The following is a 17696-nucleotide window of genomic DNA, read 5'->3' as shown; positions in this document are numbered from 1 at the left end:
TTGACCAGATTTTTTTTGTGTGTGTGTGTGTGTGTGTGTGCGTCTGGCTGCTTCGACCCCACTGCTCCAACTGCTGCTCCCTGTGAAAGGGCTTATCTCACACAACCGCCTTTCACCACAGTGCCTGTTGGGAAATGACTCGGATCAACTGCACTGTGTGCTTCTTTTTTTTTTTTTTGCATTCGTATTCCAAAAGCTCATCCAGCTTCTTTGTCAAACTTTAAAGAAGAACAGAATCTGTGCCGGGCTCATGTAAAAATCGCGGTCGTTTTCTCCTCCCCGTAGTGTCGGCATTGTGAAGCAGATGCGTTTTTACTTGTAACTCGGCCTCTCGTCTTCATTATCTTTCAAGGGCTGCAGCCTCTCTGCGGCCGCCTCGCTGGCCCACCGGCCTCTCGTGTGCTGCCGGCCTGCTCCATTTACTAAACAGGCACACGCATTCCACGCCGGGGCAACTCGCCAAACCAGCTGCTCTTCTATAGGCCTGTATCCGCTCGTGTTGTCAGAGCCAAAGAGAACAGTCATGCAAGAGGGAGGCTGTGTCTCCCCCCCCCCCCCTCTCGCTCTCTCTCTCTCTCTCTCTCTGTAGCCCATTAAAGTCGGGCCCACGTTGTCAGTTCTGGTGAATCCGTTGCTGAATGGTCGTTCTAATAATGCGTTTTTCTCTCCTCGTCGTGTGTTGTTTTTGTTTTTTTTGCAGAACAACAAATTGCTCGGCTACAACAACAACAACAACAACCACCAGCAGCAGCACCTGGGGGCCCCCCATCCCATGTCTGGCCCTTGCACTGGCGCCAACGTGCCCCTCTCCAGCCCCACCGGAGCCCTGCTGGACAGGAAAGCCGTGGGATCTCCCTCGGTGGGGGGCGTGTACCAGCGGCGGCACTCCGTCAGCAGCACAAAGTTCAGCCAGAACCAGTTCCTGAACAGCCTGAAGGCGGACCACTCCTCGCTCATCTCAGGGGTCGGCTGTGGCGGCGGCGGCGGCAGCAACAAGGAGAACCGCCTGCGAGACCGCTCCTTCTCCGAGACCGGCGAGCGGCTCATCAACAAGTGCCTGGGCCCCGCCAGTCCCACCGGCAGCAGCAGCCAGGTGAACTCCAGCCGCTACAAGACGGAGCTGTGCAGGCCCTTCGAGGAGAACGGCTCGTGCAAGTACGGCGACAAGTGCCAGTTTGCTCACGGGATCCATGAACTGCGCAGCCTGAGCCGCCATCCCAAATACAAAACTGAGCTGTGCCGCACCTTCCACACCATCGGGTTCTGCCCGTACGGGCCCCGCTGCCATTTCATCCACAACGCAGAGGAGCGCCGCGGACCCCCGCAGCAGTCCTCCCCTCTGCACTCCTCCAACAAGATGGAGAGGCCCCGGCTGCAGCACAGCTACAGCTTCGCGGGCTTCTCCAGCTCCGCCGGGCTGAGAGACAGCCCCACCTCCGTCACGCCGCCGCCCATGTTCTTCCCCGACGAGGTCTCCGACTGGCCCAGCAGCAACCCCTTCACCTACTCCAGCCAGGAGCTGGCCAACCTGTTCGGGCCCGGCCTCGGCGCCGGCTCGGTGGGCACAGAGCCCAACAACCCGGCGCCCCCCTCTCCGACGAGCACGCCGTACTATTTCAGGCCCATGTTGGAGTCCCCCCAGATGTTCGAGTCTCCATCCAGCCCCCCTGACTCCCTGTCAGACCAGGAGGGCTACCAGAGCAGCTCCGGGGGCAGCCTGAGTGGCTCGGAGTCCCCCACGCTGGACACCACCCGCCGCCTCCCCATCTTCAGCCGCCTCTCCATCTCCGACGACTAAAGTGCACGCGCCCACCAATGACTGTACGTTTTGACACAAAGAGAACCCGGCACTCCCCTCTACCTCTCCCGGTGTCCCACCTGCTCAACACAGTTCCGTTCGTTAGCATTATGAGAATGCAAGTCAATTAAGGGAAGTCGAAATTTAGCACATCGTCCATTAAAAGTAAAATCAAAAGAACCCCGCCGCGTGTCATAGTGCCAAACAAAAAAAAAACGGAGAGGAAATCGAACAATGAAAATCACGAGAACAAGAATTGACTGTTTCGCCAGGTGCCACTTTTTTTTTGTTTTTTTCTTCTTTCTTTTCTTTCTTTTTTCATTTGTTCTTGAATGTGTAGCAGCACAAGTGGCCTTGGAAAGGGGAGTGCATTGCACTAGCCCCCCCAACCCCTCCTCCCCGTCCTCCTCCTCCCCTCCCCGACGATACCACTCCCCCCCCCCCCCCCCCACCAACTAGCTAGAGGGAGCTCACTGACGTAACTGTAGATCTACCGCAGACGTTTTTTTTACAGACCGGAGTTGAGACAAAAGGAGGAAAAAAACTAAATGAAAAAAAATCTGACCCTGAAAAGATATGAATAGTTTTTAAATAAATAAAGAAAAAGAAGAAGAAATAAAGACAAAACGTGCCTGGGGCGGTTTTTGCATGTGTTTAAGGGGTGAATGGACTACTGTTTATTTTTTTGGGTTCTTTCTCATTAGCCCCCCCCCCCCACCCCCCCGTCACGGTTCTTCTCGAGCTCCGTCTTATGTAATTGTGGACTGGGTGAGTCTGCAGGAAGGACTTTGAACTGGAAGTTGGTTTATGTCCCCACCCCCTTCTCCTCCTGTTGCTGGTCACTGGCTCTCTCTCTTTTTTTCTTTTTTTTTTCTTCTTCTTTTTTATGGGAAGGAAGTCTTGATATCAAACTGATCATTAAACCTGTAGGATTTAGTCCCTCTTCTCGACCCTCCCTCCCTCCCTCCCTTCATCTTTACCGATCTGGGGATTTCCAGCGTTCCCATGGTGCACCCTGCGACTTGACGAGGTCGGATCTCCAAGCCCCCACCCCCCCCCCCCCCCAGCTCTCTCTCTGTACTCATTACATCCCTTCTTCTTTTTGTTTTTGCTTTCTTTATTTGATAATTATTTTTTATTAATGTTATTATTACGGTTATTATTATTTGAAAAAAACTTTCCAGACAGAAGGTTTTTCTTGTCACTGCTTATTTAACTTATCAGAACATATTTATTGGTGATCATATGCATTTTTTTTTGGTTAATTTTGTTTTGTATTTATCTGGATAATGAACAATAGAATATATTTTCTTTTTATGTTAAATTATGATCTTCCATATTAATCTAAAGATTGTGAAGACGTTTTTGTCAGTTTTCCTTTTTTTCACAGTTTAATATATTGTACTTCAATGACTTGTTCTGCAACTACACTTTGTCAAAATGAAACTTAATTTAAAGCAAAAAGAAAAAATGCAAAAAAAGACGTTTTGCGTTTTGATTATTTATTGTACTTTTTTTCTCTCTCTACTCCCTCTTATTGGACTGCAATTCCATTTAAAAAAAAGCTATATTTGCTTGAATTCATTCCTGATGTTATCCGCTCCACACACGTACAGTAATCTGACAGTAACAGTTAGCCGACTGTTATGACATTGATTTAAGCTCGTCTTGTTTTTCCTTTCGTCCCGACTTTAAAGAGGTTTGATGGTGAAGGGGCGTTCAAAGACCTCCGACATCACCGGTTTGCGGAGAGTCTCCAGTTAAACAGACTGGTGATGTTGCGATGTCCGTTGTGTTCTTGACACCCAGTCTGTTTATTACAAGCAATAGCTGTGACCAAATGGGTTGAGGAAAGTTCTGTTTTCTTTTACTTTGATTGGATGCTTGATGCACTTGCTTGCCCCCCCCCCCCCCCCCCCCCCCCCCCCCCCCCCCCCCCCCCCCCCCCCCCCCCCCCCCCCTCTTTGACCATTGGAAGTGCCTCATTGAATACATTCCAGGTAGCTAAGGCTCCTTCGGGCCTTTTATATTTGACAATGGAGGACGATGAATTTTTTTAAGTCACTTGTTCCGTGTTGCCTTCACGTGTTTCTGGAAGAGGTGAACAGATTTTGACACAAAGAAAGTAAAAGAACTGTTGAATGTATTTTTTCAGCCATGTTTTTTTTTTTTTTTTTTTTTCCCCCCACTACAGTAATGTCTGTGAGTTTATTATGAAAACCTGTTTCCCCCCCCCCTCTCTTTTGTAAGTATTGATTGCAGTTAAGTCAATAAACCCCATATTTTTGGAAAAGTTAAACTGTGTCATGGATTCTTTACGAGGGTTGTTCACCTGAAGCGGGGACACATTGTGGAACATTGGGGTTAAAAATCACGTCCTTCGGTGATTTGAGCCACAAAGATAATAAAAAAAGATAGATATACATATATATCTGGGTTAAATAAGTTGCCAACTTTGAATTGAAAATCTCATGCCGGTGGCATTAGAAGAGACTGGCTAGTTCAACATTTGCATAATACAGGGGATATGAGGGACTCGTGTTGTTTCAGCTGCCTCAAAGCTTTTCATCCGAGCCCCATCCATCCCCCAATCCCTCTTTAGAAAACCAAAAAAGATGCTTGCCCAAGAGTTGTCATGTTTCCAAGCGTTCTTCAAAATTGGGAGTAATCCGGCGAGAGTTGTCGAAACATTCACAGTTACAACTCCGTTGTTCCGTCAACAAAAGGTTGAGACGTACTGGGCTCAAGTGGTAACCCGCGTTAACTGACATAATGGCAGCTCCACCTTATTTATTTTTTTTTTTACAAAGAAATACATTGTACAAATGTTTTATTTACGTGAGGCCTGCTGCCAGTGCTTCTCTGCACGACGCGGGACCAAAGGGCGTTTCACCGTGGTGGAAGTTGATTGGCGGTGAGCTGCACCGAGGGCAGTCGGGTCCACTGACCTGGCGTTGATCAAACTCTAATTGAGAAGGTTTGGTTACGCAAAGAGCAGAAGCTCCTGGTTTCAGCTGAACTATTGATCCGGGGACGGGCGGCGGGGCGGCTGCAACCGCAACGTTTTTCCGAGAATTAAAAAATAAATAAAGTAAAGTGTGATACGCCGAGGTAATGACCCGATCAGTGATCGATGTGTGTGTGTGTGTGTGTGTGTGTGTGTGTGTGTGTGTGTGTGAGGACACTGCTGGTAAGAAAGAGATAAACAGATGAGTCAAGGATTGTCGGCATCAGAATCTGGTACGGTGTGGTCTGTTTTATGTATTTCAAATGGAAATAATCTTTTTGACCATCAGTACAAGCCGAGTGGTATTTGATTTCACTAAGAACATAATGTAACTTCCCCTTTTGTGCTCTCCACTCGACATCCACACTGCCCCTGTGTTTCCTCGCTCCCCGGACACTTCCGTCTGTCCATGTTTATATTCTCTCGGATTGCAAAAAAAAAGAGAAAAGGATCCAGGACAGGAACTCCCTTCCCTCCATACAATGGTGGGTGCTGACCCGTCACAGCTGACCCACAGAGGCCCCCTTGTTGCTCTGCTCCAGAGGACCGTGGGCCTGGTAGACTCTTGTCATGCTCCTTTGCTCCCAACAACCCTCCAGCCACATCGCTGAACAAGTTGCCTGCCTGCCGAGAGTCTGACGCTACTTCAGGGCCCAGTGTAACTTCAAGCACCTCTCTCTGCATACCAGCGAAGTAAGAGTGGGAAACAGCCCAACGATGATTACTCAGCACCTAATATTGGCTCTTTTCATTTTTATTTTTTTTGAAAGCAGCAAGAATAAGAAATCCCACAGCGTAATCTAATGAGCGAGTAAACAGGATGTACTACAAATGAAAACCATTACATTTCAAGACGCGGATCAACTAGACTAACTCAGCAGCCGAGGCCAACACCGCGTTGTCCTGTGTGGGATCCTGGGAACCATAGGGCCATTCTGATAAAACCCCTACTTAGATTGTAACTTTAACTTTACTTTATAAGAATTGCTCATGAGCACGATTTAGTCCGAAGCCTCTGAGACCCCAGCTGGTTAAATAGTGTTGACAGTATTTTTCCCCAAATCCCCAAATAAGTCTAGTCGGGTGTCACTACAGTTTGTGCTATAACATACTCAGTCTATGTTAGAACTGCTTCCTCGTGTGATGCAACAAGGCCCTTTTAAAATGACCTCAACCTTCATAAAGTGTGCAATTGTAGTTTGTGCACAAGGCAAAAGGATCCCACATTAAGGGTTTTCATCACAAGAGGAGGAAAACATTCAGGCTTCCATATTCTCACGCTAAACCAGGTGAGTACGACTCGTGTGCACCTTCCTTTCTTGCTGCAGACTTTCCAAAGGAGTCGAAGTGCGTGTGCAGTTTGGGGGACATAACAAAAGACTGTTTCCTGTTTGTGCGGTGTGTGTGTGTGTGTGTGTGTGAGAATAGAGGCACCTTGATATGAAGCGCCAGGAAGTGGGTTTTCTTAACCTCCAGCAGCAGGTCTGAGGGTGGCAGAGGGAGGGAGGGGGCGGTCGCCTGCTCTTTGATAGGTGGCAAAAAAAGAAAAAAGGAAAAACTTCCATTACTTCATTGCGTTTGTACAGTGGGTGACTTTCCAATATGGAAACGGCGCAGGGACACAGATCGAGCTTGCGGTTCATTCCCGGCTTCCTGGATGAAGCAGGTGTGTGGTTTCGCTCTCGGAACCCAATCTTTCATTCACCTTTGACCTGCGGCGTTGAGCAAGAGGCTGCGGCGGCATGTGCACTTTGTAAGCGCGTTATCAGAGGCAGGTTAACCTCTTTGTTTGAGAAAGAGGTGAGCAAATAGCGCTGGATGTGCTAACTGTGCCATTTTCCTAATCTGGCCTCACAGCTGAGAGCGAGCGAGCGAGGTAGCTGCAGCGCTGCGTGCATTGCATTGCATTGCATGCGTGCGTGTGTGTGCATCGCTGCAAGTGTTAGAGGTGATAATTAATCACCAAACAAGGGCCGAGGTCAACAATGAGTGATGGGGTTATGTCGGAGGCCGTTCGGAGATGCACGATTACCCTCCTCCAGATACACATACCAGAGCTGGGGGGGGAAGTCGCGTTAGAAACATCCAGCCGCGAGTAAAAGACTTTTGAACGTCACCGGAGGGATTGGATGTCCCTCCGATGAGTGAAAAACACTGAGATCACAAATCCCACATGGAACAAATGTGGAAGGTGCTCAAGCTCTGAGGGAATAGTTTGACATTTTTGGAAATATTTGCTCTCCTGCTGAGAGTTGCAAGTGAAGATTTACACCATCCGTATGTCACGTACAAAAGCCCACCACCTGGTTAGCTTAGCTGAGCCTGACTCTTGATTTATGTAAAATATGCAATTTGACTTTTTTAATTTTGGAGTTTTATACTTTTTCTGTGGGCATTCAGGTTGCTGGAAGCGTTTTTCTTTTTTTCCTCTTTTTTTTTTTTACCTTTGCACAGACCCAGGCTAGCAGTTTCCCCCTATTTCCAGTTTTTATGCTAAGCTAAGCTAACCAGCAGCTGATTACAGCTACATATTCACCTTACATTACATTCATTTGCATATTTACGACAACAAACCCTTTTGCCCAAACTATTATATTAAAGCAAAATCTTTAATTTTCTTTTGGAAAACTATAACAAATCGACAACTATGCAAATCGACTATTAATAACCTTGTTTTTTTTTGTTTTTTTACCTCAGTAAAATGTTGTAGCACGGTGAGTCAACTGTCAACCTGTGACAGTCCAGTGAAGGATGAAGCCACATTTTTGACATTAACCTTAATTTACGGTTTTCTAAATTGCAAAAAAAAAGAGCCCACAATGACTACACAGTGTCTGAAACATACGTCAATGACACATGCGACTTTCACTGCGACTGAACCTTTGACCTCGCTTGTTGCAGGAGGAGACGCTCGTAACCCCGCCGCCGCCGCCGCCGTCGCCACTGCCAAAGGTCGCCTCTTGCTCATGTCTATTGAAATCTGCGCGCCCTCTTTTAACTTCTCGGTGCCCGAGACTTCACAAGCGGGATCTCGGGGAGTTTTGTTGCCACCGATATTGAAATACTTAACTTAATTATGGGGAGGTGTTTTATAATTTGTGTTAACAAGAGGCCCTCTCATCCCCGCCTCAAATCCCTTCCTGACTATTATCAGCCTGTGGCGTAAACGTATGTTTGGGAGGTTTACCTTCTGAATACAAAACAACACAGAGTACTGTAAAAAGAGAAAAGAAAAAATGTGGCCACTTTCATTTAATTACCTTCAAGAGAGAATAGAATTAAATCTGCCGCATTGCAGCCGGTGTACGGCAGCTTACTCATCATCAGCAACATCAATAAATCTCAGCCTGGGAATTTCTACGTGTTCCTGGGTAAAGACAGCTTTCATACAATATCTCCTTTGTTGCATCAGCAGTAACTGTCCGGCTCCACAGTTTGGCATGTAAGTAATCACAATAATGTCAGCGTGTGTAACACTGAACTTCACACACTCATGCAGTTTTCTCCCTGCTGCCTGCAGCCAGCGGGAGGCCTTATCTTTGTCGGTCTATGTGTGTGTGTCATCGTGAGACTGATTGCAGATCGACTAAGACAACACTCACGACCACTCCCTGATCCTGTGGGTTAACTCGGGCACTCCGCAGCCCTATTATCTAGGTGAACCGAGGCTGTGACACACACCGCTTACCGAGTAATGACATTAGCCCTGCCGGGATCCAGTGTCACGTGCTTTTCTCTTCGCCCGGGCTAAGTGGCAACCCTTGACCTGCAGAAGAAAGGAAGAGAAAAAAAACAACACACATATGTGTCGAGCAGAGGAGCAGAGAGCCGAGGAACCTTCCGCGGCGACGGCCGTCTGACAGGTTGTGGAAACACACCCTTCCACTCCTCAGTGTGACAGAAAAACAAACACAGTTGCCACTAAACTCTGGCCGAGCCGCGCACTAATGGACAAGCGATGGCTTTTTCCCAGCGAGACCGGCCGGCCCGCTAGGAAACGGGAGACGAGGAGCGGCCAATGGGAGAGCCCGTCCCGAACCTGACACTGTTGTGCTTTAGATTTTTCTGGTCCACCGGGCCGAGTGAGTCACTTCTCCGGCTGTCCCGAGTGTCGAGCCACTTTGCGTGTCTTGTCTCATGGCTCCCGACAGCAGCATGGCCTGATGGGAGGAGAGAGGCAGCACCTGCTCGGGCTTTTTTGACTTATTTACAGGACAAATCTGGCTTATTATGTAGTTTGGCCATCAATACTAAGAATTATGATAAAACGGTGCTCACCAAAGTCATCGTGGAGATCTGGGAACATGGCGTCATCACTCAAAACACAAGTCAAACCTAGAGGTCATCTTAAGTGATTCTCAATCTTTTATCTATGATGCCTTCATACAAAGTAAACGCTACTGGCTGCCCCTCATAGCACCTGTGTCTTGCAGTAAGAGTTATGACCGGTGTAATGAAAGACTGATCTTCCTCATTGAATCACTTTTACAAGCGTGCAGAGATAAACTAGATTGAATTTCAAAAGTAAGACTAAAAGTGAACGGACCTGAAATGTTGGTAACAATCCATCGTTGCACAAGAAAACTATGTGTGCACAACTAGAGCGAGCATCGTAGGACAAAGATGAACCGGGACGTTGGTCTGTCACGCTTTATGGATGCTCTTATTTCGATGTTCCCAGATCTCAGCAATCAACTTTGTAAGTAAGGTGGCAGAAAATACAACAGTATGAATAAAAATTGTGCATTCTTCTTTTACAAACACACCAAGACTAAAACCCAAGATGCCTTACTGTACGCACACTGCTTTGCTAACTCCTCTTTCCATCGGTGTGTGCGTGATGACAGTGAATGAGGTGAGCTTTAATCCGCCGAACCGATGCTAAAGCTAAAAACAGGCCTGCACGTTTTCCCCCGCACATGACTCTCAGGTTTGTTTTTTGCAGCATCTGTTTCCTCCGGTGGCCGGAAAACAATCTCTTTCTCGCTTCGCAGACGTAGTTCTCAGTTTCACACCGGTTCACTATACCGATCTTATTTGAATCGCAACAGACACATGCACAAACATCCCACTCAGAGTTATAAACACACTCCTACGCTCTTACCCACCTACAGATATGTGCTTTGGACCATGACAGGCCCCCGTATAATTGACTAACCCGCCTCCGTGAGTCACCCAGGCCTCTCGGCGGCATGAGCAGACAAAGATGACATCAGTGGTCGTGTTACGGGAAGTCCTCGCTCCGTCTCGCGTCCGTGCACAAGTGCATCTTTGATCTGTTGCTCCACTCAGTCACGTGACGTTGATGAAAAGGATCACGATTAAGTTTCGAAAAAGCACACACGTGGTAATATACGAGCTACTTCAAGTTTTTTAATTGTGACACTTGGGTCTGCCTGAAAGAGATAGAACAGAAAGCGAGATACAGGACAACAAGTCTCCCTCATGCTAATAGAAACCGTGGCTGTATCATTTGGTTGTTTGAGTTGTAAACAGGCCCTTGATATCTGGCCTTGGGAGGTCAGGAAATAGCTAAAAGCTATCTCTCTCTCTCTCTCTCTCTCTCTCTTTCATGTCTGTGTGTATTTCACAATGATCCGTCGGCTGAGGCTGAGAGAGACGATAAGAAGACTGACTGTGAGAAACCGCAGATCTCACACCCACTCATAAGGGAAGAGCACACAGAAACACCCAGGCGTACGCACTGAAAGCAATGTACAGGAACCTGCACGTAGCTGCACAGCCGCGGCGTGTGTGCGTGCCTTCATGCTCCGGTTCAGATGTAACGCGCCTCCCCGGTTGAGCGGCACGTTGAACAGTCGACACCGGGATCCCCCAGGGGACGTACGCGGGGCCTCCTCACATTTGAGGAATTTGGTTGAAAAGACACAGAACGCAGGGTGTTTGGAGGTGTCTGACTGCCGCGCAGATTTCTGAAGGCGAGTCTCCCATCGAGATAAGGGCCCAGGCCTGAAACATGTCGAGCCAGCTCCTGCCTTGCACTCGCCCTGGAGGCTCACCTGCCTACCTGCCGCGACATGCAGCCGCGCGGGCAGGCAGGAAAAAAAGGATTAGAGCGTAACTTTGCACAAAGGCCTTGAGTAATGGTGGTGTCAGGACATTACTAAAACAACAATCACCAACTCACCGGTGCCCACAGTGTACAGTTTCAACCTGAGACATTTTGTAAACTTGATCAGAGGACGACAGACAGTTGACTCAAATTAAGGTGATTATTAATAGACGTTGGCTGCGACTGGGTCTGTAGTTGTGGGTTTCTAGAGTTTAAACTCCGAGTCAGACATGAACCACAAAAATGAGGACTTCAGTCTTCAGACTGTGCTGAGACTTGACTTTTTCGAAATTGTACAATGACGCGAGGCTTTAACTGAGGCCAACTTTTGAAAGACAGACCAACATAATCTGCCAATTGCATAGTTGAATTCAAATGTAAATCACGTCGCACCCCGGTTAATTCACTTTGTTTTGCTGCCACACATCCTTAGTTGTTCTGGTTTGGCTTATAGCTAGCTTCAATTAGCATGTACATTGGACAGACAACACTGATTTTTTTCAATACATGACTCTGGTGCTAAACTTACAGTATTTAAAGCACGCTACGGATAAAGTTACGTGCTAAAAAATATAAGTTGCAGAAGAAGAAAACTCACTGTACTTCCAGCTACTGCTCCCATATTCTTTTTTTTCGTGTAGCCCAATGCTGCCTTTAAAGTGAGAACTAGCATAATAAACTGTAGGTTACATTTGGAAAGCTGAATTCAAAAGCAATAAAACTCTCTAGCTAGCTAGCTCCTAGCTAACGTTAGCTAGCTTGGAGTCTAGCTAACTAAAGTTACCATAAATTAGACAGAAATCACTGAGGTCCCCACCCCCCCATATGACTCTTGTGCTATTCTTACAGTATTTTTAGCATGTTACAGTTTAAAGATTTAAAAAAACTTTTTTTAAATCATAAGTAAAAACTATTCATGCGGAACCATATTCTTTTTCATTAGTCATGTGGCTTAATGCTGTCTTTAAAGCAAGAATTTGGAAAGCTGAATTCAAATGCAATAAGCCTCTGTGTTGTTAGATTTTGAGCAACCCATTTAAATGGGTTCATAAAATCCCTCTCACGCATCCACATATTCTGTTTCTTTTGGAAATACGTCAGACTGTGACAGTTTCAGACTTTCTGACCGAGTAATTTCAATGTGACTTTAAAGAAGCTGACACAACAGAATTTTGGGAAATCCACGTGTACCACCGTGGAGCACTGTTCAGTAACTGTTAAAGTATGAATTTAAACCTGGTAAATTCTTGGAACAATTAAAAATACTATGTATTAGACAGACTAGTAGATCTTAAGTATTTATTTATAAGGTTCATCTACTTTTCTTATTTGCCATTATTTAGAACTGAAAGACTCACACTTTGCTTATTAAGACGTGATATGGACTTCACATTAAGAGTCAATTTGAAACTTCAGGCTTGCTTTGCCAAGACTTGAGGTTTGGAACAGCCCCAAAAGGACTTCAAAACAACTCCTCTTGGGTCTGAATCTTCTCCAGAGAAAGCCTCCACCTTCCACACAATACCTCTATGCCGGGAAACAATAACCTTGTTCTCAAAGGGGAACTCATCTGGCTTTTCCACTCTGAAAATCAGGCATCATTGTTATCGGGGTCGAGGAGTAACAGGCGAGAAGGGGGACGTGATGTGTGAGGGTAGGCTGAGGCCCCAGAGGAAGGCTGCAGCACAATGCAAGGCAAAGGAGATCTCCATAAATCACAGCCCTAACCGATTCCCCACCTGTGTCCGTTGTCTTCCCAGAAACACAGAGTCACACAAACAGCTGCCCTGCTCTGGAAAAGCACCACGTCCGTGATGCTCAGACAGAAAGTCACACAGTCGAGAGGTTTGGATGTCGACTGCGCCTTTAATGGAGAAATTGTTGCTTGGGAACGGGATCTTTTGTACGACGTCCAACGTTGGTGCGCACCACAGCTGGACAAATCCATGCTTTGCACACGGGTGATCAAACGGCGCGGTCATTAATTTGATTAGAAGGCTCTTAACAATTTCCAGTTTCAATCTTTAAAGCGCATTGTGGTCTCGGCCAAACCAAAAGCCTGAAATGAATTAACGTCATCCACAAGCCATCAACGGTAAGACAGTGCCCTCCCGATTTACAGTGTTTCCCCGTCAAAGGCTGACAGTCTTTCTGGAGGTGACGCGGCGAGTGCGTGTCTGTGTGTATACAGTATGTACAAGTCTGCGGCGTATGTAAACACATCCAAAAGTGTATGAGCATACAAACACACATGTGTATGAGCATGTGTGCTGACGGGGGGAGGGTTGTTTACCCGGGCAGCCTCTCAGAGAGTGTTTCCTGGCCGGCTCCCACTTCCTGCCCCTGCGCCTGGAGCAGCAGCCTGTCTAGTCAGCCACCTAGGGCTGACAGGGAGACCACATGCTAAAAGACTTATTGGCCTACTTTAGAAGACCTATGGGAGAGAAGGGGACTCGAGTCCGGCTCTGGGTGGGGCCGGGACTGTTTTGAAGGGAGATTTGGGGGTCTAGGTGGTGTCTGATTTTTTTCTTTTTTAATAAAGCACTCAGCCTCGCTCCGCTCTCTCCCTGCTTTTCCTCTGAGTGCTTACAGCTGCAGGGATGGCGAAGGGGGCGGGGGGCATGGCGGAACAGAGCGAACAGGCTCTGCATAGAGAGGGCCCTTCATGAAGTCACATCTGGACCTTTCCCAAAGAACCCAATAGAGCGGAGAGGCTAATGAAAGTCTTAAGTTATGTAATTGAGCTCTTCCATGTGCACCAGACGCTAATGTTGGCCTGATCCGCGGCACAGGATGTTCGGGAAAATCCTATGGACGTTTGTGTCCCTCACAAAGGGCCTGCGAACTCAACACAAAGCCGTGCTCACGTTGCTACTGTCATGTCTGAAAACCGCCTGCTCACACAGAATCTGGATGCGCCGGAGCTCTGGGCTCGTACATGGACTCACTCCAGCGGGCGACTTGGCCTGTGAGGCATGACAAACAGGGTTTGGCATTCACCGCTGCTAAAAGGGCCCCGCTTAGATGGATTGGCCCGTGTCGTTTCGCCATAGTTAGACTCCCACTGTCCGGCAGCGGTGGAAAATCACAAGAGAATTATGGACGTTAAGTGCAGCACATGATCAAATGTGGTGCACAATGATTCTTTTTGAACTTTGTTCAAAGTGTAAACGATTGTAATGTAATTCAAGTCCTTCCCGTTTATGACAAACATATGTCCGCTGGTGTATTGTTATGTTTAGCAGTGACTTGAGCGGAGAGGCTGTAAAATAAGCTGCCTGGCTGGTTCTGAGAGGTGGAAAACACACGTACACAGTATCTGTGTGGATGCAAACAAACGTATATAACCCATTTTTTGCTTTTATGTGATGTTGTCTTTTTATATCTTTTTTTGACCTGAAAACCGTATTATTGTTGGAATGCTGATTTTAATTATCTGTGATTTGTATGTTTCGTAGAAAGCACTTTGTGAAGCTACTTCTGAAAGGTGCTATATAAATGAAATAATAATAATAATTATTATTATTATTATATGTATATTAGAGCTGTTAATCAATGAATAGATTAATAAACCGACTAATAAATTATTAACCAACTGTTTTAATAAGCGATTAATCGGTTCAAGCAGTTTTTATGGAAAACAATTCTATGATCTCGGCGTCTTAAATGTGAATATTTTCTGGTTTTCTTTGCTCCTCTATGACAGTGAACTAAATATCTTTCGTGTATGGACAAAACAAAACATCATCTTGGGGGTTTGGGAAACAGGATGGACATTTTTCAACATATTATGGACCAAACAATTCAATTAATTGAGAAAATAATGGACAGATTGATCGATGATGAAAATGAGCGTTAGTTGCACCCCTAATGTGTATGTATGCATGTGTGTGTGTGTGTGTGTGTGTGTGTTGTCCATATGTACGGGACAACTGAGACATGGGTGAAGGTTGTAACCACAATCAGATTGCGATGAGGGTCTCCGATGTCAGCTCCGGCTTTGATTTACCTTCCACAGGCGAAGGGGGGAAGAAAGAGGACCAGGCGAGGCAGCGGAGACGCTCCTGAAATGAACACCTTGGTGAAACCTGTCGCCGTATAAAGTGTCAGCGCCGGGCCCCTCCGTGGCACCGTGCCAACCCCGGAGCCACTATCACCTCCGCCGCCGCCCGCCACCGCACGTCTGTGCCTTCCATTAATGAAGGGGGGAAAGTAACAGTGACGGAGGGGAAGATGGGCCCGAGCGACGACGCATTACCTGCCAATTAGACGAAGGGGCGGAGGCAACGGGGGGCAGACCATATGGGAGGCTACCTGACCCAAGGGGCCCACAACGCTCCCATCAACACTGCTCGCCAGACTGGACCTGTTTGAAGTCTTACATAATGCTCGGAATACCACCCTCTTCTTCTCTCGCCGCAGTCTTTCCAACCCCCCCCCCCCCCCCTTGCCCTCTGCTTTCCCCTCCGAGAACACAACCACAACGACGGGGCCCCCGGCCAAGAGAAACACATCCCAGAATCAAATCAAATTTTTTCGAGAAAGCTATGGCGCAACTGTTACAGCTTAACACGCCGCTTGACGAGCTGCGTGACACAGTCCGCCCCCGTGGGTATTGCGAGGAACAGAAGAGGCCGTCACTTCTGCAACGCAAGCGATCGGCCCACAAGAGAGACGCAACATCGCTTGGAACCAAACAGAGTCATGCATCCTTTATATAACACCGCATTAGCGATGATTGCTCCTTGGAAGTCGCCCAGTGGAATCGAGCATACCGTGACACAGATCTTTTAGACGCAAGTCATTACTGGGTCTTTCCTTGTGTTTTCCACTGCTGCTGCTGCTGCAAAAAAGAAAAAAAAAGAAGAGAATTTTCCAAACATTTTGCTTTTGGTTAATGGAGCTCAGGGTTTGCATAAGTGCAACAAGTGTGGCGTAAAACAAAAAGAAAAGAAAAAAAAGCTTAAAGTAATAGTTTGGGAAAAACACATTCTGACCCAGAGTGAGATGAGATCAAAACAGGTCTGTTAGTGGCTGGAAACGCTGGGAACGGGGGAGAAAAACAGCCTGCGTGGCTGCGAGCAGACCTTAGAAAATCCGACTGCCAGCACCTTTAAAGATGATTCATTAACACGTTATATTTCAGTTATATTTCATTATGACCTGATGCCTTTTGCCAGGTACGGTGCACTGGAGCGTTGTCCTGGACGTGATCCCCATCAAAAAAAAACACAATTTGTCAATTTTTACACTTTGGAGTCTGTATGGATTCCGCCAAACACGATATGACGTGTCAGCGAGAGAGCTTTTCGAGATGTCGTCGGGCATAGTTTGGAACGGGACGGAGCCAGGCCTCGCGGAATCCCGCTCCCCCGTTTGGAGTCCGTATGGCGAGCTCAGCCCAACAGCTGCTGGCTGTACCCTGGGTAAATGGCGTAAAACAGACACGACAGCGGTATCGATCGTTTCATCCGACTGTCGTTTCATCCGACTGTTCTCCGCAGACGCAAACGAGCACATTCCCCCCCCCAAAATGTCTTTAACCAGTGTGCGCACACAGACACTCAAAGTGCGCAGTGTGGTGCACTCTTCTGCCGGTGCAGCCTGGCCAGTGTATATGAGCGGCTCAGGGCCAGGTCTAGTCAGAACCAGAAGGGCCGGCAACAAGCTCTGTGGAAACACTGACTCACCAGCCAGGGGCCTTAACTCAGCTCTGCCTCCTCACAGCTGGCTGATGGGACGGAGGGACGGGGGTTATTTCTTAAACACCTTTATTGTTACCACACGCTACGAAACACAGCTAAAGCAAACTTGCGAGAAAAACTTAACCGCAGTCCAGAGGAATACATTTCACAACACACACACACACACACACAAAAAGCCTCAGACACAAAAGGAGCGAGACAAAAAAACAAACAAACAGACAGACAGAAATCTGCCGTATCATTTGCGTGGTCGGACCCCTGGTCGACTGCGGGCCCCGATCGCAGGCCTCCTATTAGACGACTCTGCTTGGAGAAGCTGTGGTCTAATCTTTTAAGACTCCCTGCAGCCCGCTCCCCGCATGCCCTCTCTCCCACCAGCCTGTTCGGGGGGTTTTTAAGTGCTTCGACAGTGCGGCGAATGGACTTGTTATATACTTCAGGCTGAGTCAAAGAAAAAAGAAAAAGACGTCTGAATTATGGCAGAGGACACACAGGACGGAGAGGCGTCGAGGTGTCGACGCCTCTCCGTCGTCAGCCCCGACCTTCCTCAAACCTCGCACAAGGTCATGATGCACAGGCACCGGCCCATAGACGCCACAGCAATCATGCTAACCCAAAGCAGAAACAGAGTTTTTACAAATGTGTGTGTACGTTCCCCTGTTGTTTAATATTATTTGTGTATTCATGTTGCAGGTCAGAGGTCCCTAGTTTGGCTTCATGCTGGAGGCCAACATCTGTTTTGTTCTGTTTAGTTCTTCACTTTAACCAAGTCGTTCTACCTTAAACCACAAAAGAGGAATGAATCACTCAGGCCTCATCGCTCTTGTCGAAATAGATTTCTTTTTTTTTTTCCAACTTGCACGGGGAAACAGGAAACAGCAGTGATAAAGGAAGTCGGAGAATAACAACAGCAGCGACAGCAGCAATATCTGTGGTGAAAGAGGCAGCTCTGAAAAAAATACAAGAATTTAACTGCTTGTTTGCTTTCGCTCAATCCGAAACCTCGTGATGGAAGCCAAGACCAAGACGGAATGCGTGGGAGGAATTTTGAAAGTGTTGTTTCTTAAATCTCACAACATTTTGGACCATTTGCTGACGAGGAGACGAGGAGAC

The 17696-nt window shown here is 47.3% G+C and overlaps 1 protein-coding gene across 1 annotated transcript in view; it reads left to right on the top strand.

Moving 5' to 3' along the window:
• zfp36l1a (zinc finger protein 36, C3H type-like 1a) overlaps positions 1-2033 on the top strand; it is a 2938-nt gene extending 905 nt beyond the window's left edge. The window contains exon 2 of the mRNA XM_035609951.2: positions 701-2033. Coding sequence (XP_035465844.1) covers positions 701-1798 — 1098 coding nt within the window. The 3' untranslated portion in view covers positions 1799-2033. The remainder of the gene's footprint in view (positions 1-700) is intronic.
• Positions 2034-17696: the final 15663 nt, after the last annotated feature.

The sequence above is a fragment of the Scophthalmus maximus genome, chromosome 15, assembly GCF_022379125.1.
Source record: "Scophthalmus maximus strain ysfricsl-2021 chromosome 15, ASM2237912v1, whole genome shotgun sequence".
Taxonomy (NCBI): domain Eukaryota; kingdom Metazoa; phylum Chordata; class Actinopteri; order Pleuronectiformes; family Scophthalmidae; genus Scophthalmus; species Scophthalmus maximus.
This window is presented reverse-complemented; position numbering and strand designations above follow the sequence as displayed.